Genomic DNA, 23332 nt, shown 5'->3' on the forward strand with positions numbered 1-23332 from the left:
GGAGGGAGGAAGGGAGAGAGGGAGGGAGGGAGAGAGGAAAGGAGGAGAAAAGAACACTGGGAAGTATTAAAGTTTTCCTGATAAAAGGATGAATTTAGCATTTGAAAAGAGGGGTTGAAATGGAAATTTGTAGACTGCCCTCACTATATAGGTCAGTTTCCACATCATAATGAAGTGGGAGAGCTAGGTTTTTGTCTCAGGGAGTCTAAGAATGAATCTCGCAGACAATGGAGAGTGAGTAAAGCAATAGAAGTTTATTAGGTGAAGATTCAGAAAAAGCTCTTAAGAGTGAGAGGGGTCGCCGACCGGGTTGCCAATGAGGGCCTTTAGGGTTGGTATTTTACAGAAAGCTAACCAGGGAACTTAAATTCTTTTACATTTCTATTGATATCACCATTGAGCAAGGACTAATGATAACATCTTCAATGGCTTACTTCCTTTTTAGGGTCTGGTTATTCTTTGTTGGTCACAGGTGATTATCATAAAAAAGACACCCACCCACCCCCCACGCCTAGGGCAGGGTGGTCCTAGGGCAGGCTGGTCTGGTTTGTTCTCTTATCTCTGGTTTTCCCACTTCTCCACATTTTGGGGATTTCTGTGAGCCTGATCACCAAGCCCCTGTCTATCTCTCCCTACCTAGCCCTAACTGTCCCTTACTCAGTAAGACAACCATGACTTTTCTCATAGCGGAACTTGCACTTCCACAGTTCTACTGAATTTGGTTTGGATAAGGTTAACTTCCATGCCCAGTTCTAAGGGTAGTGTCTGATTGCCTTCAACTAAAAAATATCCCATTCTCCACCGAACTAAGTAATTAATTCCAGGATGGGCAGATGATCCAGTCTGAGCCAGTACTTACATATTCTTTGAAGTTTCTAAAAAAGAAAAGTTCTTTCAACCTTCTCCTGGAGTGGCAATATGAAGACTTGAGGTCTCTCTGCAGCCATCTTGAGACCACAAGGAAAAGCTTAAAGCTAGCAGAAGCCATCAGTGGAATCTGGGGATTGAGATACCTCAGGGGAAGATGAACCAAGACATGGATTGAGTGAAATTTAACCTTGAACCAAAGCACACAAGAAGGTAGAACTATCCAGGGACAGGTCAGTTGCTGGGGCAGTTACATTCTTGATTTGGTGGGGTGATTGCACCCTGATTCCATTAGGAGAAGACACAGCTATCTGTTCTTTCCCAGACCTTACCCTTTGTGCCTCTTCATTGACTGGTGCTCCCAATTTGTATCTTTCATAATAAAACCTAATCATAAGTACAGTACTTTTGTGAGTTCTGTGAGTCATTCTAGCAAATTACTGAACCTGAGGGGGTCATGGGAACTTCCAAATTTATAGCCATTCAGTCAGAAGTGTGGGAGGCCCCAGATGTTCTGTTAAGTGTGGCTGGCATCTGAGGTAAGATTAATCTTTGGAGGGACCATACCCTTTAACTTGTGGGGTCTTTGCTATCTTTAGGTGACTAGTGACACAATGGAATTACAGTACCTCCACTTAGTTTTAGACCAATTAGGTCAAAATGGAATAATAATGTAGCACCATAATGAAATTTGAAGAGTTTACAAACACTCAGAAAAGAAGTTTAAACAGAAGTTTAATACATTAGTATTTAATGAAAAAAAAAGTTCCCTTAATCTTTTCTTCAATAAGGTTTAGCCAGAGTTCCAGGAGACCTTTAGCGAATGCCTGGAAGCTTTGAGAGATCATTTGATGAAAGACTTGTGAAGAGGGCTCTATTTCAACAGCTTCTAAGTTGGAGGGACTGTTGCTCACAGTTCATGGTTGGAGGAAGAGAGACAAACAAGAGAATGACAGTGTCACATGAAGGCAGCCAGACATGAATTCCCTTCTGCACCTCATTCTGTCACAGAGACAGAGGGCTTTCAAGGTATTTTGCTTGCTGTCAAAGTCAGCGGAGGTAGGTGGGGTGGGAAAGGAGCTAGTGAGGCTCAAGGGATTATGTTACTCCGGTCTATGTGGATCTACTCCAGAGCTCAACTTCAGGTGATTTCATTTCTAACCCTGTGTTTTTTTCTGCCGTAACATACTGGTCTGGGAATTAAGGTGGGTTTGTGCTGAAGTCGTAAACAAGGAACATGTATTTACACATTCATTATTGATGATCATTTTTATAGTTACTGAAAGAGGACTTGCTCACTTTTCCAATCCATAATACCCCACACGTGATCTTATTCCCCATGACAGACTTTACCAGAAAACCACTAGCAATGCCAGAAAGTACTGAGTGGTGATGTGATGTCAGAGCTCATGATCTGATAGTGTTTGGTGCTGTTATAATATTTCCTCCAGCAAACTTCGATTACACTGAAGCCAGCATGGACTTGGGTACTGAGATTAAGGGAGAGATAAGAATGATTGCAAAGAAGTTACCAATGAATCATGAATCTAATTAATTTATTCTACCTTCAGATTTCTCTAGTCTCTTGATCCCTCCATGTCCCCACTATTCACAGACACCTCCTGTCTTCACTGCCTTTTTCAGTTTAATTAGATTCATGATTATTATTATTTCTCCTTTCTGTAGCTCGGTCTCCTTATTGGAACACATATAATAACAAAGTAAACCTAAAGAAAAGTGGTACTTATATAATTCAGCATTTGTAGGGCCTTGAAAACTGTAACACAGTATAAAGAACATTATTTATGTGTTTGTAAAATAAATCAATGATACTGGTTTTCTAATTGCTCTGAGGAATGTACATGGTATGCCACTGGCCGAGATCCATGGAGCTCAGGTGACAAGGGTTGACGTTGAGAGAAAAGAGTGTTTTCCTGTTTCGTCAGTCACTGAACAAAGGCCTAATTAAACTGAAAAATTAATTCACAATTAATTGTGAAGTTATTGATAATGTGAAATTTTCATGTAAAATTATTCTGGAGCTTTTAAAACAGTGCCCCCTGTGGCATTCCTGAAATCAGGCACAGAACAATTTACCTCATTCTACCTACTGCTGCAGGAGACAAGGAAGTCCGTTCAGTGACTGACTGACGAAACAGGAAAACACTCTTTTCTCTCAACGTCAACCCTTGTCACCTGAGCTCCATGGATCTTGGCCAGTGGCATACCATGTACATTCCTCAGAGCAATTAGAAAGCCAGTATCATTGATTTATTTTACAAACACATAAATAATGTTCATTTATACTGTGTTACAGTTTTCAAGGCCCTACAAATGCTGAATTATTTAAGTACCACTTTTCTTTAGGTGTACTTTGTTATTATACGCGTTCCAATAAGGAGACCGAGCTACAGAAAGGAGAAATAACTTGCTCAAGGTTATAGCTAGTACCTGGCATGCTTTGAGCTAGACCATCTGATCCCAAAGCCGTGCATTAGCCACTCCCCTTCTGTCTCCCAGGGGTCCTTCAAGACATTAGGCTTCTGCCAACAGGAGAGTTGGAGGAGGCACTCAGGGCAATAAGAACAGAATGAACAAAGACATGGAGAGGAGCAGAAGAACTTATTTGAAAAATACAGTGCGCTCAGGCTGACTTAGTGATTTATTTGATAGTGGTTATAAAATAAGACTGACAATTAAAAATAGTTGTATGATAGTAATGACCTCAGCGGCCAGAATGAACATGCAGAGTAGATATCTGGGGTGAAGGTAATACATTTCTGTGTATTGACAGCATCCTTGCTGAATCTCATATGGACTCAAGCCCTTTGCTAAAATAGAATTCTCCTCTTCGGGAAGTGGCTTGAGGTTCACCAAGACAATCTAGTTTCAGTGATTCAATAAATGGCCTCACAGGACTCAGTATAATTTTACCTATGGCGACACTTTGTTATAGTGAAAAGGATACAAGCAAAATTATCAAAGGGAAAAGGGGCATGGGATGTAAGTATGGAGGAAACCAGGCATCAACTTTCCGGAGTTCCCTATCTGAGGAGTCACAAAGGGCACCCTAATTTCTCCAGCATTGGGTTGTGACAACACATATGAGTTTTTTTTTTTGTTTTTTTGTTTTCCTTAACCAGGGAAGCTCATCAGATGCTCAGCATCCAAGGTTCAAATTTGGGACTGGTCACATAAGCACATTCTGTCTAACATGTATCTAAATTCTGGAATCCCAGAGGGAAAGCAGGTGTTCAGCATAAACCACATTATTTGCACAATGAGCCGCTCTTATCATTTACAGAATGCTTTATATCAGCCGAGTCCCCAGGTGCAAGCCAAGGATAACTTTGCAAGCAGGATTTTCAAAGGACAGGCAGTCTTGGCTTATTATGCTAACTCTTTTCTGCATAGAGGGTCTCTAAAAAAATGTTCTTCATAAGTAAAGAATGTTGCCTTTTATTCTAAGTCTGAAATCCCAAGTGAAAGAGGCATCCGTATTTTTTAAATAAATTCATTTATTTGATGTATGCTTGTGAGATGATGGAGACACTAAATCACAAAGCTGGCCTACATGTAGACTAAGGCCTCAGGCAGAGAACAAATATCTGTAAAACAACCTCACATTTAAAAGTATAATGCAAGACATTCTTGCAAGTCTTGCAAAAAAGGGTGGCTCAAGTGAATTGGGCAAACTTTAGCTTATCCCCGTCTTAAATGTTTATGGAGTGTAGTGGTGGTAGTACAGGGCTTAATGAGACCTGGACATTCTTTTTCATCCTTTGGGCAACACATGAAGCTCCCTGTAGAGGCCTAGGGAAAGGGAGGGACCACCCAGCAATGGTTGTGATACTGGGACTCATGGATTTAATTTAGACAAAACGGAGATAGGTAGTGTTTCTGAAAGCTTGAATTTTCTTTTCTTTTCTTTTTTTTTTAGATTTTATTTATTTATTTGACAGAGATAGAGACAGCCAGCGAGAGAGGGCACATAAGCAGGGGGAGTGGGAGAGGAAGAAGCAGGCTTATAGCGGTGGAGCCTGATGTGGGGCTCGATGCCATAACGCCGGGATCACGCCCTGAGCCGAAGGCAGATGCTTAACCGCTACGCCACCCAGGCGCCCCTGAAAGCCTGAATTTTCTGGTGGCAAATCTACATCTGGTAGATTGAAGAAACTATCAGAGATATAGAAGAATTGCCTTCGAAATAGACTAAAACCAAAAGGTGGAAAAATGATGTTGGTAATATTTTTAATGAATATGGATGAATATATGATACTGTAAATTTCTAATATAAATGTGTAATACATTGGTATGATGGGATTCAGGGTTATCTGTTTCTTGTGTTTAGTAAAAATTAATAATTAAATGCAGTTTCAGGTATCTCATAGTATCCCACACAGATTGGATTTAAAAGAAAAGTTTTATACCTGAAAAAGCCAAACCCCAATAGACATACAAATAAACACGAAAAATCAGAATCTTCATATCATACAGACTTAAAAAATAACCTTCCCAATGCTGTGACCGTTTATAATTCACTTTGAAGTTGTTGGTAATGTTTGCCAAACTTTGTTGTAGAATCATTCTAGACCTTTCAAAACATGTTGTGTTTTTTAATACAGACAAAATTCTTATAATCTCAATTGGTTTAAATTTGCAGTCCGTGTCATGCTACATTTTTCATTTACTAGTATTTAGAAACACTAGATAGTGGTATATTTAATACAATATGAAAACTGCTGATTTTGTGGTTAAATCTGATTTCGTTGTTTAAATATTTCTGATACTTCCTACTTTATGGAATCTTAATAGTTATAGCAATTACATTACAAAATGAAAAAAAATTACCATTTCCTCCTGAGTGAAATAAAATAAATGAATAAATAGTAAACAACTTACATTAGAATATCAGTTTTAAATCTGATTTGCCTGCGTTTTTATGTGTGTAGACCTTAGAAAATTAATCATAAAATGACTGATTTTTTTCATGTAATATCTTCTTTCCAATTCCACCACATAGGATAATTTAAATGCTATTTATACACACATTAAACAAATTTTGAATTTTCTTAAAATGCTACAGAGATTCTTATAGACATATGCTGTTGTCCAGTATCTCTCACACTCTTTCCCTGATATAAAATAACTGTTATTATTGTAATGAACTGTTACAACTGTTAATGAACTGTAACTATTAATTAAATAAATCAGCAATTCTATATATTTCATTCCAGAAATCTTTTCAGACATTCAGGAGAATGTCTACTGTACTTGAATGCAATGAGTAATAAGTTTTAATATTTTAAAAAAATGATTATATACTTTGTTTTCATATTACAAAGCTCTCATACAAAAATACTTCCTTTTACTATTCCAGATACTCTGAATACTAGCAAACGCTTAATCTCTATAACTTAATTTATCAAAGAATAGCTTCTGCTCTCCCAGGTTTTATCATTTGTATAGGGTTAAAATCTATTATTACTCCATATATATTCATAGATTTACTGGAATTATGCCATTATTCTCTTTCATCTAATGGGTGACTTCAAAAATAAAAGGGATACAGAAGATAAGTAATTAACGGAGGCTAAACAATGATAAATAACAGGTGGTGTAAAATAAGTTTTTTTAAATTTATTTTTATTTTTATTTTTCAGCCTTATATCATGGCTGAGAAAGATTAGATTTTTGTGTTTTCCTTTTGCCAGGGACTCTTATGCTGAAGAAATACTCCTCTAAGATCAGAAAAAGAAAACAAAGGTATAAAAACATTACGCAGATGTTGCAAACATTAAACAACCACTTAGGGCTGCCTGACAGTATTTCTGTTGCAATATTCTATTAATAATGTGTTTCAATGAAATCCTTTAAGAGAAGTTTTTGCTCCAGGAGAAATGAGATGTGGGTGGCAGTGACTAATTGAACTAGCAGCTACTGTTTACCAAACAAGTTTGGACAGATTATATTTATGATAGCCAAATGCAATCCAACCCATTGAATACAGTCAGAGTGAGACAATCTAAGAGGGCAATTGAGTTTTATCTGATAGCATACTGAGTAATCTGACTTATTAAAATTCATTGGCATTTGGTGGCCACCTACATAGTCAAGTGCTGAGTGAGGCTTTGGACTTGCAAAGAGGGCTCAGTGACAGATAGTGACTGCACTTATCCTGGCGAGCACTGACTAATGTACGGAAGTGTTGTATCACTATATCGTACACCTGAAACTAATATAACAATGTATGCTAATTATACTGGAATTAATATGAAAAAGAATTAAAAAATTAAAAAACTAAAGTGCAAAGAATTCCTCAAGTTATCTTTTTTAAAGAAATCAAGGCATGTGTATTTACAGGCTGCTTTAGAGAAAATGGTTATTCTATTTACTTTTGCACTGACTTTTAAAAAGTTCATAGGTCTCTGAAATCTGCAGTGTACTGAACAGATGGATGAAAAGATGTATGATTGAATTAGTAAATTACAGTGAGCCTTCTATAGGAGTGAGAACAATACAGGATCTTCAGTTAATTTATCCTTTCTCCCTTTCCTCAAGGTCAAGGCAGTCTTTTTGCTATAAAGACCAATGATATGATTGCCTCCCATTTATATGGCACTTTTTATTTGTCAAAGGAATTTTTTTTCTGTTCTCACAAAATCATTTTTAGGAAAATAGAACGGTAGGTTATTTTTATATCCTTCAGAGAATTGTGCATGCATTCACTGAACAAAATTTAGAGGAAAAAGAGAGAAGGAAATGAGGAGCAAGTTGAGTACGGGAATTCAGTGATCATTTAAGACAGTTTCATTACAGTTCAAAATTCATTGTGATTTTAATATTTTATTACTGCCACTGAAGTATACCCAAATGTCTAAAATTTTAAGTTTATTATCCACTTTCAAGCATTAATCAGAAGACAGAAATAAATGATTAATTCAGTACAGAGGTCAGTGGCATGATTTTCAATCTTTCTTTTAAATCTCCCACAAATCAATGTTGTTTTCTTAAAATTTGCAAGTGTAAGGTACATGTTATAATTGCTTACTTAATTAGTGTTTTCTTAATATCACGTAGGTATTTTTTTCTACATAAACTCAAAACATATGGTGATACTTCATCACATTTTGAATTCAGTGTATATGATGATATCCTCTGAATTCAGAAAATAACTCAAGGTAAAGTCCTGAACTGCAGAATTTGATATTTTGAAAAACAAAATTAATAAGAATTTCATGGAGTGATTTGTTATAATACTCGATAAGTCTATGTTACATATAACCAATGACTTGAAAAAGTTCTAAACTAATGTAATTCAAAACTCTTTGGAGGGTGAGTAAAAGAACATGATGTGACTATTTTGAGAATTAACCGGTTTCTTCTGGGCAAATTAAAATCTGAAGATCACTCTTCTGCATATATTCTATTCTTGATGTGTCTGAAGAAAGAAACAGTTAATAAGATTTGCAAAACCTGGAAGAAAAGGAAATGATAAAAGATCAAAATGCAACCAATAAGAGTGATTTGCAAAGCTAACACCTGCGATCACCTACGTGCACGCTGTATAGGGAAAAGGGATCAAAGAGGGTGGGAACAGTTTGGAGTAAGGTACATATGGTTGCAAATAAGAAGTCTGCAAAGTGAGTCTCCTAGAGCAACCCAGCTGTCACCAAGTTCATTTACGGGGGACTAACTAATAGACGGTTCGATTTTAATTACATGGGCTGTCATTGGGCTAGATGTCTTGAACTGCTGATCTGGTTTTTGTTCATCAGCTCTCTATGTCATCAGTCCTACAAAACTGCTTCTTTTTGTGATAGGATCATTAAAGATGGTGTGAAAGGGCAGATGATAAAATGGACCACACGTACCATCTCTCATTCAGTCTTGTCTTAAATACCTCAGCATGAACACAATGGAGAATACACATTTCGAAAGAACGGTATTAATGCTTATAAGAATGTTTTGATCACCATTCTGAGACTATAACTGTTACCAGTTGAAGAAAACTTATGGAACCTTAGGGCAATGCCTTTGTGGATTAACATAAAATTGAATGCTGTATACTGTTCTGACCAAAACATGCATTGCAAGGTTACAGTCTACACTGTAATAATGTATTCACTCTCACAGTTTCTTCAAATTCATAGCCTTCCCCTGCTTTCGTCAGTCTTCACTGAGACTGGAGAGTGAAGTTCTGCTTCTGAATCTCAGTTCTGCACCTGTCACCCTGCAGGTCATGGAATGTGTCTGTTTTGCTTCCCACTGTATCTCTAACAGCTAGCACAGTACCTGACACGGTAGATGGTCTCCAAATTTATTAAATGAATGAATGAATGAATGAATGAATGAATGAGTATATGGGTGAGTAGATTTACTAATGTCAAACATCGGTCCAGACTCCAAAGTTTGCCAACATGAAGACTGTCTGACATGGGCTCTTGCTGCTGAGATAGGAAATATTTTTATCTATCTCACAAAGCAATGAAATCACTACCTTCCAGGAGGACCATTTATTAACTGGTCATCCCACTTGGCTGATTTAGGGATATCACCTCCAGTTAGGATCTGTATCTCTACTGGACATGGATAGTCTCAAGATCCGACTCCTATTGTATTAATTTGTCTGATTAGGACTCCAGTTGGTTGTTCTGCAGTTTGTTATGTATGGTTTCTACTGAATAGTTTTTGCTTTTAATCATATGAACAAAAACTTACCTCTGAAGCCAAAAGTCCAAAGTTAATTCCAATTAATGTTAAAGCATTACCACTGTACCATATGTTGATTTTATTTTCACAACCCTAAGGAAAAAAAGTTATTTAGATTGACTTGGAGATGGAATTGGTTTATATATAATTCTATTACAAAGAAGAAGAAGCATAGGGATAGTAATTTACCAAAGTCTAAAAAGCAAGTCAGTGTGTAACTGAAGACGACTTTAGTCCAGAGAACTTCATATGATAGCAGGACATCTCAGTTACTACTTTTAAAGTTGCTAAGATGTTGTCATGTAATTGGACTCGGAAATTTTTTTTAAAGATACTATCTTGAAATTATCTCTTCACCCAATTTGGGGTTCGAACATACAAATGCAGAGTTCCACACTCCACAGACTGAGCCAGCCAGGTGCCCCGAAATCAGAAATTTATTAAATTTAGAGAGGGATCTAATTTTCTGCAGATTACTGTAATTCGGCAAGGCATATACTTCAACCTAAAATGATTATTTTCCAAATAGGAGAAGCTTTTTAAAAAACATAATGCTCTATTTATCTATGAATGAATTATGTAATTGAAAAATGCATCTTACAATTGGAATAACATCAGCATATAAACTATATAAAACATTAGAAGTTCTTGGGATGAAAATCTCCTTCATCAGTATCCTATACCTGTAAGTAGCAAACGAACCCCTACTCTTGCTTCTGCTACATTTACCAGAACACTGCTTGTGTCATTGCTGGGCTCCCCTCCCTTCAATTTTTGCCAAGCCTCGTACCCCTTTGCTTCTGGTACTGCAGCTCCCTTATCAATCCTATACACCACAGATTTACCAAAAGTGCCTCCTCTCTCTGCAGGGTTGGAGATTGGATTGGAAAGAAAGGTTGCTGGTATCCCAAGTTCTAGGAGCACTTACATGATGTAATTCCAGGAAGTTTATTAATTTATTTATCTGAAATAATAACTATTCATCTAATTATGGGTTCAGTTTCATAAAGTAACTTAAGAACCGAATCACTGTAAATAGCATTGTTTTTATGTAAAACTTTGCTCAGAGGGGCGCCTGGGTGGCACAGCGGTTAAGCGTCTGCCTTCAGCTCAGGGCGTGATCCCAGCGATCTGGGATCGAGCCCCACATCAGGCTCCTCCGCTATGAGCCTGCTTCTTCCTCTCCCACTCCCCCTGCTTGTGTTCCCTCTCTTGCTGGCTGTCTATATCTCTGTCAAATAAATAAAATCTTAAAAAAAAAAAACAAAAAAACTTTGCTCAGAATTCTAAATTGACTTGAAAAAACAAAAAAGGCACTGTAAACACTTGGAGAGCCTTATCTTTACCTCCAGGTAAGTTGCATTCAGTGGCTCATCACAAAACCACTTCCTTAATGTAGAATTTGTGCAAGAACATGGCACCTGTTCCGGATTTTCTTTATTTTTATTCTTTATCCAATCTGTGTAATTGTACTGGCCACAACACTGCAACTAGAAAAAAAAAATTCTGTGAATTTTACTATAAAATATTCAAAGTGCAGTTAAGTATGATTACCATGCATAATAAAGTGGTTTTTGTGAAGAAAATTTATTATTCTCCATTGGAATGTAGTGAATTACAAATACAACTGTAGTTTTGTTGGTTTAATCCATTACTTTGTTGCTACTATTGTTGATGTTAACCAGAACTAAAGACCTTTAAATATAAGTGGGCTATGTTAGGATGAAATTGTTAGATCTGAATTTAGCATAAATGGATGGAAGGTATACCTGATTTACTGAAGCTACAAACTATATTTGGACCAGAATACAGAAGAGAGAATCATTGTAGCCATATCTTTCTCTTCACTATAGCAGTTCTCTTTATATTTATCCCCAAAATGCTCCTATATGTATTTAATATAAAGAGATTCAGTGTTCTCTTTATTCTCTTAGGATTAATGTAAGTTGTTAACTTCCAATTTTGTGTTGTGTGAAAAATGGCCACAGAGAACCAAAAAGATAAGGCAAATAGCCATAGAAATGATAAAACATTTAAGAAATATCTCATTTCCAATCCTATAAAGTTGAATTGGAAGGATATGAAAGAATCAGCTTATATATTTGTCACCAAGAATATGAGACAAAGTTGGAGTAAATATTTCATTGTTTTCTAATCTGGTTATTGAAAGTTATCACACCAGTCCTGCTTAGGTCACAATATGTACCAACAATCTTGGAAATGAATGACTAAAATAATGCTTTAGAGTTTGGGTATTGAAAATGAGTTTGATCGAACCTATATGTACTAGCTCAACCATACTCATGACTGGGACTATAAGCTTGATTCTCATTAGTAATAGTGATGTCATACATAGAACTGTTTTCCTGTTTATCAGTTTATGTCCATAGGAGGGTTTGATTCTCTGCCATTAGTCCTAATGCAATCTAAAAAGGCAATACATGTACATGTCACACATATATATCAGAGGGAAAAAAACAAGACAAGTAAAAGCATTTATAATTATATTTCAATTCTCCTAAAATGCCATGCTGTTAATACATACACCAAAAATAATAACTATTTTTATGTGGGGCATCTAGTATAGTAGTGAAGCTAGTGCTACATTTTCTGGAATTGCATCTTGGCTCTGCCACTTAATTAGCTGTGTGACCCTGGGTAAGCTACTACCTATAAAATGAGGATAATAGTTCTTACTTCATTGGGTTGGAAGGATTAAATGAGTTAACGCATGCAAAGCACTTAAAAAAGTCTGGTGTTATGTCGATGCTTGCTATTTTCTTTATCAAGCATTTACGATCTTCCAGCTGCTGATATTCCTGCAAACCATCTGAGAGACAATATCCATTCCTGTACCCTGCCTGGATATATTTGAATTGTAAAACAATAAGCCTAATAATGTTAGCTAACAAGTGTTAGTTGCTTACTATGTGCCAGATCCAAGGCTTTCTATACATTCTATATAGTACTTCATTGATTTCTGCAGACCAGAGCTAAGGGTTATTCTGTCCATTTTACTAATATGGAACTTGAAATTAATAAGGTTACTTGTTCAGGGTCAAAAAGCTATGTGGCAAACCTGACATTCTGGCTCAAACGGTAACTACCATGCTTCTCTGCTGCTAGCAAGGGCTATGCTCAAACTTCTCTCCCAGAGGTGCAGCAGGGCAGACTATCTCACTTGGCAGAAGACCACCAACACTTCTACAGGTGAAGCCAGGTTAAAATGCACATCAATTAACCAAGAATAGGAGTTATAAGTTATAAGAACCTCTCACTCCTCTGTCCCTATCTCCTGCCCTTCCCTGTCTCCCCCTTACCCTATGGTGATCATGTTTGACATTTTTTTTTTAGTTTTATGTTAAATTTTTCTTACTGTTTTCTGTAAAGCATTCAGAATAATCCATTTGGGTATATCTTCAGGCATATCTTTAGATCCATACTCAGTAATGATTAAGTCAATTTTATCATGCCATACTTGGTGAACCTGTAGAAAATGCATCAAAAGTCAATATCTGAAATCATATGGTATTTGTCTTTCTCTGACTGACTTATTTCACTTAGCAGTATACTCTCTAGCACCATCCACATCATTGCAAATGGTAAGATTTCATTCTTTTTTATGGCTGAGTAATGTTCCATTGTATATATAATCACTATATTCTATACCTGAAATTAATATTACACTGTGTATAAACTAACTGGAATTTCAATAAAAATTTGGAAAGAAAAAGGGTCAAAATCCGAAAGAAACTTTCTTTATGGTTCCAAATAAAAGAATGCTCTAGTCAGTTTGCTCTTTTCTGCTCATTCCAAAGTGCTTTCTTTTTCTGCTTTGTAACTATTTTTAGCAGTCTCAGTGAGTGCTGAGGCATTTGGTTTTTTGCACTGTGATCTGCAGGAGGAATATATGAGACTTATTTTATGATTAGGGAGAAAGTTATGTGCTATTTTCCTGAATGTCTAAGGATTCTGCTCTTCTTCCTGTACCCTCAGAAAAAAATTGTGAAAAACCTTGAAATGGACCAAAAAAGATGACTGAGTATCTTTTCAATGCAAATTAGTTGCTTTAGCATAACTTCAGGCTCTTATTCTATGGGGGTCTGTACCTTTCTCAGTCTTTAACTTACTTTACAACTTTTGTAAGTTGTAGGAAGCTATAGATAGACAATTGATTCTTTGTCATAGAAAAACAAATGAATTTTTCCTGGTGAGATGCAAATTGTATCTCCCCGACCAACCATGTTTTGCATATATTAAGAAATGGCCTTTATAACTGTCTTCGCTTTGGACTCTCCTTTGAACTTCGAACATTTCTTGCCAGTTCCCACATTAATCAAGATGTTAAATAAAATCATTGACTTGTGCCTACTGTATATTTATACAAGAATTATGATTTTTAATTGAAAAAATCATCCTTTCAAAATACTATAACAAAAACAATCAGATTTGAAAGTTTGGGGGGAAACTACTATTTCAAAATCTAGATATTGCAGAGGTAAATTTTAATAGTCACTTACTTAAATATTTAAAAGTTTATGTGACTTTCATAGCTAAGGTAAAAGGTAGAAAGAACAGATAGTATTCCCGTTTTATGAACAAGGAAATAAATACTCAGAGAATTTAGTTATTTGCTTTATTTACATGAATAATGACGAGGAGCTGAGACTTCTAAATATGGTTCATTTGAATTCTAGTCTAATGATTCCTCATTGTATTATGCTGCCTTTGAATAATGAAAATGAAATTCCTGGTGGGAATACCACAACAATTAAACCATGTGTACAAGTTAAACTCTTACGCAGTTACTTATATATCTCTGCTTTAATGCATTTAAGAAGATTAGAATAATGTAAAGTATTACTCAGATCTCTATTTATTGAACTTTTCTCTAAGTTAATTTTTATTTAGAATAGAAAATATTCCATTTTATATTGTTGTGAGGAAGGGGCAGACTTACGTCCTTACTTATCCTCTAAAACATTATTTGGGAGATCCAGAAGGCATATAAATCACATCTTAGTACATAAGAGTATCATATATAATCTCTGTGACTACTATATAAATAAAATTCCCTCACACATATTTATTTTGACAAACGTCCATTGAAGCCCTAGTGTACCTCCAACGCTGTTGGGTGCCGTAAGTGGCATAAAAGATTTAGAGGCTCCTAAGAGCTTAATCTATTATGAATGTAGAAGACAAAATGATGTAAACAAAGCTGGTAGCTCTAGATTCATTTATTAAGTGTCTGAGTCCAGGCTCTATCATTTGGCCATGATATATTTTAGCAAGTATTTCTCCTCTCAAAGCCTCAGTTTCCTGTTCTAGAAAGTAGGACTAACAATGCATCTCTGAGGGTCGCTGTGAGGATCAAAATTATAACGCTGGTAGAGTGGTTATCGTAGTTTCTGGCAACGGTAATTATTCTCAAATGGTCATTCTGATTCTTAAGTAGAGATGAATAAGTATGTGAATAATACTCAAGTGAGTATGGACAACAATGATAAACTAAATTTATGTGCTAAGGATCCTGAAGTGTTAGTGTCAAGTTCTATCACCAGATCCCAAAGTGAGAGGCTGATCAGCTGGGATGTAGTGCTTTGCCACAGAAACAGCTTTACAGAACTCACGTGCTGTACACACACACACACACACAGGAGAAGAAATGTTAGCACTCAATGTCAGGTCATTAACGTAAGTCCTGGGTGGTTAGATATCCAGGATAGATGCCACGCACAGGAGAGCAAAAGAAGTAGAAGGGCAATGGTGTTACGTAGGAAAGATTTTCTTGGGGTTTGGTTGTTGCTTAGGATTCTACATCTAGAGAGAATCTGAAGGCTAGGAAGCACAGGAGTGAATCGGGCTCCTTTGGAAATTAATTAAGGAAAGGAAGAGCGCTCTTAAGTAGCTACTCTTTAACAGAAACTTTTTAAGTTGTCGGTTGATGGTCACTGGAAGGGAGGTAGGGGTGAACGACACTGTACAGATGAAGACATAGGCTCAGGGCTGTGAAGTAGCTCGTTGAGCGCTAGTCATCTGCAGATCTGCACGACTTCATTCCATGCTCTTTCACTACAGGACAATCTCCCGCCACACAAAGACAGACCGTTGACTGCACTGAAGCAATGAAATTTCTTTAAAAATTGAAAGTAATTATTGACCTTAATAGGTGAGTTTAGTTTCCAAAAGGTTTTTTTTTCAGGTAATTTATTATGTGTTTTCTTAATTTGGTAAATATAAATCTTGTTGTGATTAATTATACACTCATGACCATACCCGTGCAAAATACATGAATTATTCAGTTCATCCCATTTATTTATTTACTTATTATTATTTTAAATATTTTTAAATTTATTTGACGGAGTGGGCAGGGAAGGGCAGGGGGAGAGAATCTTCAAGCAGGATCCCCCCTTTGATCTCACAACCCATGATCATGACCTGAGCCAAAACCAAGAGTTGGATGCTTAACCAACTGAGGCACCCAGGTGCCCGCAGTTCATCTCATTTAAATAAAACCACTAAATTTCAAATTTGTACAAGTCCAAAGGTATTTCTTTACAAAAAAACAGTCAGTCTATATAGAAAAACAGAATTGGGTCAGTTGTGGTAGCCATGGTTGGCTGGGGGCCCAATTTTAGATTCTCTACACTTAGTATCACCTCTTCTTCCCCCAGATTCTTTGTTGTTTACAACATTCTCAATCTTCCGCTGAGTTGAAGAAAAATTTCCTTAGTGCACCTTTCTGATCTGACCCCTGGCCCTTTCCTTATAGAATTCTATAGTACTTCCAATGAATCTTTTCCCCCCAAAGCCATTTACCTTTCGCTCTTAATATAGACTCATAGGTCTTAATATTTTAAGATACCCAATTTTTCTAGATTTCAAATAAAAGGATGATCTTTCCATACCTCCTTTTTCTTTATGAAGATGAATGTTGAAAGCACAATCTGAACACCAAAGGCCCACATTAACAGTGCTGTGTACTGAAACAAAAGAAAAACAGAGATGGCAACTATGCTTCTAATATATCTTAGATGCTTCAATGATGGGAAAATGCATATCATAGGAAATACACAGTCTTAAAATACACACAGGTATTGATGGTTCCCTGTCCTCATATACATGAGTGAAGTTATTCAAACAAAAAGGCAAAGAAGAAAATTCACCGAGCATTTGGATAGATGTTAAGAAAGAAGAGATGGTGTTCAATGAGCACGCTATAGACCACTTCGTCTCACAAAGTTGTTGATGATTTTCCTTCATTCAGATCCAAAACTGTCATAGAGGGGAAAGCACTTATCTGGACCTTCACTTAACACACCAGTCCGCTAACACTAGAAAACTCACTAAACTGTGACCTAGTACACAAACCCATCAGGTACAAAGTAACAACAAACCCCCAGAAAATAACAAAAGCATCTGCTATAGTAAAATTAAGTCTGTATGTACATTTAAACTATTCCTCTGAAAACTGAAAATACTTCTATCCAAAGCCAAGTGAAATCATTTTCACACTTATGTAACTATATTTTTTAAATGTACAGCCACTGCAATTTTCTTCATCACAGGACTACATAGTAATACATATTATCTAGAATTCATAATGATTTTTAAAAATTAGCAGTCTGAATATTTTACTAACTAAAATATAAGAATGACTTACTGTTACTATTCTTAATTTCACATATTGAAAACATTAATACTTTAAAACAGTCAATTAAAATTTGTTTGATTGATATAAATTAGAATTTCCTATTTCCAGAGACAAAAATATGGTCTTTAGATCTGTTTAGAAGTTTAGATTTCTAATACTTCTATGTACGTTATCTCACTTAACCTTCACTAAAAGGAGATTGGTAGAGGCAGGAAAAATTGTGTAAAACAATAAAGAAATATTACTGTTTTTTTTTTTAAATGGCAAGCTGGTTGTGGTCTATTGGACTTTCTCAGGTTTCTGATCCTATGGGGGTATGAAATACTACCTTTGATTAAACTAGTGTTCAACTCTGTATAGAATTCTGATACTAATACAAAAGTTCCCTGTCCATAGCAATGCAAAATGATTCCTACCCATGGAAAGGCAAACGAATACAGTCTGTAGAGACTATAAATCTCCACAAATCTAATTCTCCTTCAACCTGTTGTTACTTCTTACAGTTCCCTTACTGAGTAATTATTTATTTATTTATTTTTCAAAGATTTGTTTGTTTATTTATTTATTTGACAGAGAGAGAGAGCACAAGCAGGCAGAGTGGCAGGCAGAGGGAGAGGGAGAAGCAGACTCCCTGTTGAGCAGGGAGCCTGACCCGGGGCTCAATCCCAGGGTCCCGGGATCATGACCTCAGCCAAAGGCAGATGCTTAACCGACTGAGCCACCCAGGTGCTCCTGATTAATTATTTAAATAAAGTCTCTGACACATGGTCATTGACACAAATGTTAAGTCATGGTTTTTACCTTTGAAGATTCCCTTTTAACAGTAATTAGATGTTTATTGTAATAAGAAAAATTCAGTATATTTATGAGTTGTTAGCACCTAACTCTCACAGAGTACTGTGTAATACTGCCCAAGAACTTTTAAAAAAGGGAAGTAAAACTGTCCCCAAAGAGCACCTGGGTGGCTCCGTTGGTTACGTGTCTGCCTTTAGCTCAGCTCATGATCTCAGAGTGCTGCGTCCTATGATCAAGCTGGCAGACACTTATCAAAGTTGAATACTAGTTTAGTCTCAGGGCTCCCTGCTCTGTGGGGAATTTGCTTCTCCCTCTCCCTCTGCGCCCCCCCACCATGCTCTTGCTCTCTCTCTTTCTCTCTCCCCACCTCCTCTCTCTCTCTCTCAAGAAAGGAAAATCTTAAAAACAAAACAAAACAAACCACACCACACACACACACACACACACACACACACACACACACACACTGCCCTGAAGAGTTACTGTAAAACTAATATCTATTCAGTTGGAGTAGGGGTATGCAAAATCACCTTTAAGCCAAAGAATAGTGCTTAGGCCTATAAAATTTGCCCATTACCTGACTGCGTGAATTAACATGGTTAAAGGAAAAATGTATCCATCCACAACGTATTGGTAAATTCAGAGCAGAGCAGCAAAAGTGGCCTGATGGCAAAAATTAGCACTGCCCTCCTTTGGAGCATCCAGACAGGAGGGGGGTGTCTTGGCTTCAGGACCTAGTATTATGTACCTTCCTTACGATGGGCTCTGTCAGACTGCTCAGGCACAGCCCATTAATACATGAGTCCCAGAAGGCAGAAACTTAGAAGATGTTTGTTTTTCTCCTTCTAGTTTCCCCTTTCCTTACTGACCCCCCATCTTATACTAGTATCAGGCTCTGTGCCTTCTTTGGCTAAATGGAAATGTGTGGCAAGGAGATAACCAGTATCCAGAGTGACCACCCAGGTTTCAGTGCTACATAAAAGCTAAGTATTTCTACATTCTTCCTGGTAAGAGACACAATGTCTGCAGTTGAATTTCATATTTGTTGGACAAGAGAGTGCCTGTGACTTAAAACTGATTTGATTTAAAGAAAATGTGGAAAAGCTATATTTCATCTGAGTCTGTGGATTGTGAACCATACCTGCCACATGTATGGTAAATGGCTCATGTTCATGTCTATATTCCTAATTATAATTTATCTTTTCAAGTTACATGGCTGGGGAGACATAGTGTGCTAGCCAGATGCCAGAGTCTGGCCCTCTCAGCAGTTCTATTTCTCTTTGTTAAATAATAAATTGTGATCTCAGTTATAAGTTAGCTTCCCACATGGCATTCCCACAGGGAGTAAATGGGCTGAGTACAGGACATGTTTTCTTTTCCTGGCTAAGCCACATTCCTTGTTGACTTTAATCATTCATTTGGATTTTAGTCTTCAGATTCTTAATTTTGGTTAATTGTAGTTTACCCTAGGAGATGGATTCCTATTGACTCCGTGTTGAAAAATAGTATCTAAGAGTGTAAGTGCAGAGGTCCAGAACTGATCCATGGAAAGCTCACCAAGAACATTCCTCCTAGAAGTTTCTTGAGACGGAGTGCTTCATTTACCTTATTCCCTAGGGCACACTATACTGCAGTGTTATGGTGACGTAGATCATTATTGCTCATTCGTGTGACATAGACACTCAAAATCAAAGATACAAATTAGTTCAGGCTACTAAAATGAAATACATACCAGAAGTAGGAGCCATCTGATTTCATTGTGAATTCCCAGATAACCCAGGAGACAAAGAAGAACAATAGCAGATCCAGTTCCGGTCAAAATTTGAAAAATATACACTATCAAGTGATTATTTTCATCTGTGGAAACCACAAAATAAATTATTATTAAGTGATGTTGTATTCTATTTAATAATATATGTAGTAACCCAAGATTTCCCTAAGCAGTTGCTGCCAAACCAGTAGGATTCTCTGTCTCTCTTTTTAAACTTCGTTCTGGCACCCTCTTATTTAGTCTCGGCAATAACTTTTCTTCCATTAATGACATGATAGAAAATTTCTTCTTTCCCTTTACCTTATCTTCATTGTCTTCTATGAAAGCAGACATTTTTTTCCTGGGGTGAATTCTTCTATGTTTAATGAACATCCAAACATTTATGAATTTATTCATAAAATTTTGGGGGGCATCTAACATGTGTGGGTCAAGGTTCTCTTATATGAAAGTCTGAGTTTATTGGTAATATAACCCCACTAGACTATGTTTTATTCTTTCTCCATCTAGACTGAGCTCTCTGTGCTAAAGACTATATATATTTATATAGTTGACAGACTAACTGTTAAGTGCTTAGTGTTATGACACAGACTGTAGAACACAAAGTGCCTAACAAATATTTGTTAAAAAGAGAAGAAGAAGAAAAAATAAATTAAATATGCCCCAGGTTTTATGGGAGAACAGTGGAGGCAGTGGTGTGCTGGAGCCAGCTTGCTCCGGCTCATAAACGCCAACTGTTACATGTTCACAAAATTCGTAAGCCAAACTCAATTCATGTTGGCACCGTGAAATCAGCCATCGTGGCATTACGTCTTTACACCACAGAAATCAGTAAATACCATAAATCAAGACTTTCTATTCCAGGACTAGTTGTTCATCATTTCCCAGCACACCCCTGGGTACAGAGGCCCCTAAGCCAGTAGGGCGAAGAGGCTGGAGAGTGTAGGTGGGTAGGCAGGATTGCTGGCGAAGGCAACACTGTGCTTGGGCTGTAAATGAGAACTGGAAAGATCTCGGTTGGAATGATAGAGGCATTCTGAGACACAGAACAGCACAGTATGTGTTAGAAATTCAGCTTTGCTGGCACTTAGGGTTTGGAGCAGGTGAAACTGGGCAGGTTTGCAGGGGCCAAATTATGCCCACTTTGAAGGCTCTTATCCAGTCTTCCTCACTGGCATTAAGCTCCATGAGGACAAAATACCTGTCTTTCTGGCACAGCACAGTATCCTCAGCTCATGGGATAGTGCCCAACATGTAGAATAGACTCTATAAATATTTGTCCTATGAATAAATAATTGCAGCGGGAAACCAGAAAAAAGCTTTTCATGTTATATGGGTAGATTTTCATCTTAAATCATTTCAGTGGCATTTGGAAGATGGCTGAGAAAGGAGATTAGAACACAAGGCTACGGGAGGCTATTGTTGTGACAGAGGGAAGGAAGATGGGGTCTTTAGGTGGCATGGTGTCATTACAAGTCGAGAGGTGAAGGCAGAATCATTTTTTAAGAAGAGGTAAGTTTGTTGAAAGTTGCAGATAAAAGAGAGGAGTGGAGCCAACCAGGCTTTTGCCACAAACTGGTTATTTTCAGTTCCATGTCTTAAAGCCTTAACTGAGATTTCATTAAATGTTTAAATACATAATTTAAAAAAAAAGCCACAGAACTTAAAGGATAAGCTTCTGACTATCTGTTTAGGGTTGTTGGTTTTTTTTTTTTTTTTTTTTTCATATGCAAGTACCTTAAGGTCAATGAGAATTATCTTTCAATTCCATAATGGAGGGAAAGAAAAAAGAGGACAACTTTCGCTCTACCTTAACTGTTACATTATTAAAGTAGATACTGTATGGGAAGTGCTAGCCCAGGGCCTGGCACGTAACCAGCACTAAGTAAGTGGAAGCTATCATTGCCATTCTTCTAGGGAAGGGAAGGAAAGACAGAAAGGCTGTCGTAAGATCTCCACACACCCATGTACTCTGAGCAAACCACTAATGCACTCAGACATCATGAATACTTTTCCATAAGCAGAGTAAATAAACAGAAGAGAATAAAGATACCAGGCACTCAGGTGTAGCTGAAGTTTAACTAAATTATTCAATACTTTGTAGCACTTTATTACCTATTAAATCTTTTTATTTGGTTTTGTTTTCCTACAAACGTATTTTTTCTTATTTGAAGTCCACTAAGTGAAATAAGTCAAGCAGAGAAAGACAATTATCATATGATTTCTCTCATCTATGGAACATAAGAACTAGGAAGATCGGTAGGGGAAGAAAGGGATAAAGAAAGGGGGAGTAATCAGAAGGGGGAATGAAGCATGAGAGACTATGGACTCTGAGAAACAAACTGAGGGCTTCAGAGGGGAGGGGGTGGGGGAATGGGATAGACTGGTGATGGGTAATAAGGAGGGCACGTATTGCGTGGTGCACTGGGTGTTATACGCAACTAATGAATCATCAAACTTTACATCAGAAACCAGGGATGTACTGTATGGTGACTAACATAATATAATAAAAAAACATTAAAAAAAAAAAGAAATGTTTGTTCCACAGCATGCATGCTTTTTGTCATGCATTTAATAATAACAGTGCTGTCTAATAGAACTTACTGAGTAGTGGAAATAATCTAAATTTGCACTGCCTAATAAGCTAGCCAGTACCCAATAGCCACATATGGCTACTGAGCTCTTGAAATATGGCTTCCTTCCCAACCACCAAAGATATGTATACAAAAATAACACTTAAGTCTATTAAACTTCAGTTCATAGTGACCACAGCATACCACAAAATAGTAAAACGAAGGGTTTTTAAACTCAGTTAAACACATTCAACTATTTCATTTATATTTGCAAAATATTATATTTTATTTGTAACATGTAATGGTGAGAGTAATTGAGTTTTAAGAGAAATGATTTAACTTGAGCACTACGTTGGTCTCCACTATCTTTTCATCCAGAGTGTATTAGAACAATCCACAGTCTTCCATTCTTGGCTAATTCTTAATGAATTTTGGAGGAATACTGCCACCTGCTGAATATATCACCATGCAAGTATTTAAAATGGAATGCCTGGCTTCTCTCAGGGAGCAAAAGAGATACATACCCAAAGCTGTGAAAAAATTATTTCTGTCTAATAAGAGCCATGCACCAAATCCCATGAGTAAAAGTCCAAGAACCTATAGAAAAGACAGTTAGTGCTTATATTCGCCAATAAAAATGCATTACCTTTTCTTTATGAAATAATTATAAAGACTTACCAAGAAAGCTCCATTAATGAGATTAAGAAAGTATTTAAAAATTAACGTTTTGTTTTTTCTTAACATTCTTTTCCTCCCCGGATATTGGTGTTTCTGAAAAGATAACCACAACTTTTACTCTAAATAGTCACCACATTAACTTTATTTTTTTTTTTTTAAGATTTTATTTATTTATTCGACAGAGAGAGACAGCCAGCGAGAGAGGGAACACAAGCAGGGGGAGTGGGAGAGGAAGAAGCAGGCTCATAGCGGAAGAGCCTGATGTGGGACTCGATCCCGGAA

At 36.9% G+C, this 23332-nt stretch overlaps 1 protein-coding gene across 1 annotated transcript; it reads right to left on the reverse strand.

Moving 5' to 3' along the window:
• Nucleotides 1–8274: 8274 nt before the first annotated feature.
• On the reverse strand, nucleotides 8275–23116 carry TSPAN19 (tetraspanin 19). The gene is made up of 8 exons (XM_008687741.1): nucleotides 23051–23116; nucleotides 22897–22969; nucleotides 19764–19888; nucleotides 16491–16565; nucleotides 12956–13066; nucleotides 10926–11069; nucleotides 9589–9672; nucleotides 8275–8343 (listed from the first exon to the last, which is right to left on the reverse strand). The coding sequence occupies exons 1-8, from the start codon at nucleotides 23114–23116 to the stop codon at nucleotides 8275–8277; spliced, it is 747 nt and encodes a 248-aa protein (XP_008685963.1).
• Between the last annotated feature and the right edge of the window lie 216 nt (nucleotides 23117–23332).

Source organism: Ursus maritimus, unplaced genomic scaffold, assembly GCF_017311325.1.
Source record: "Ursus maritimus isolate PB19 unplaced genomic scaffold, ASM1731132v1 scaffold_21, whole genome shotgun sequence".
Taxonomy (NCBI): Eukaryota; Metazoa; Chordata; class Mammalia; order Carnivora; family Ursidae; genus Ursus; species Ursus maritimus.

Bases quoted from the DNA above. Each gene is read 5' to 3' on its own strand.
- TSPAN19 (XM_008687741.1), bottom strand. From the start codon at position 23,116: ATGTTAAGAAAAAACAAAACGTTAATTTTTAAATACTTTCTTAATCTC. The intron at 19,889-22,896 runs GTATGTATCTCT...TGGTTTCCACAG, and splicing joins TAATTTTTTCACAGCTTTGG to ATGAAAATAATCACTTGATA. The intron at 16,566-19,763 runs GTATGTATTTCA...CTTTTGTTTCAG, and splicing joins TCAGATGGCTCCTACTTCTG to TACACAGCACTGTTAATGTG.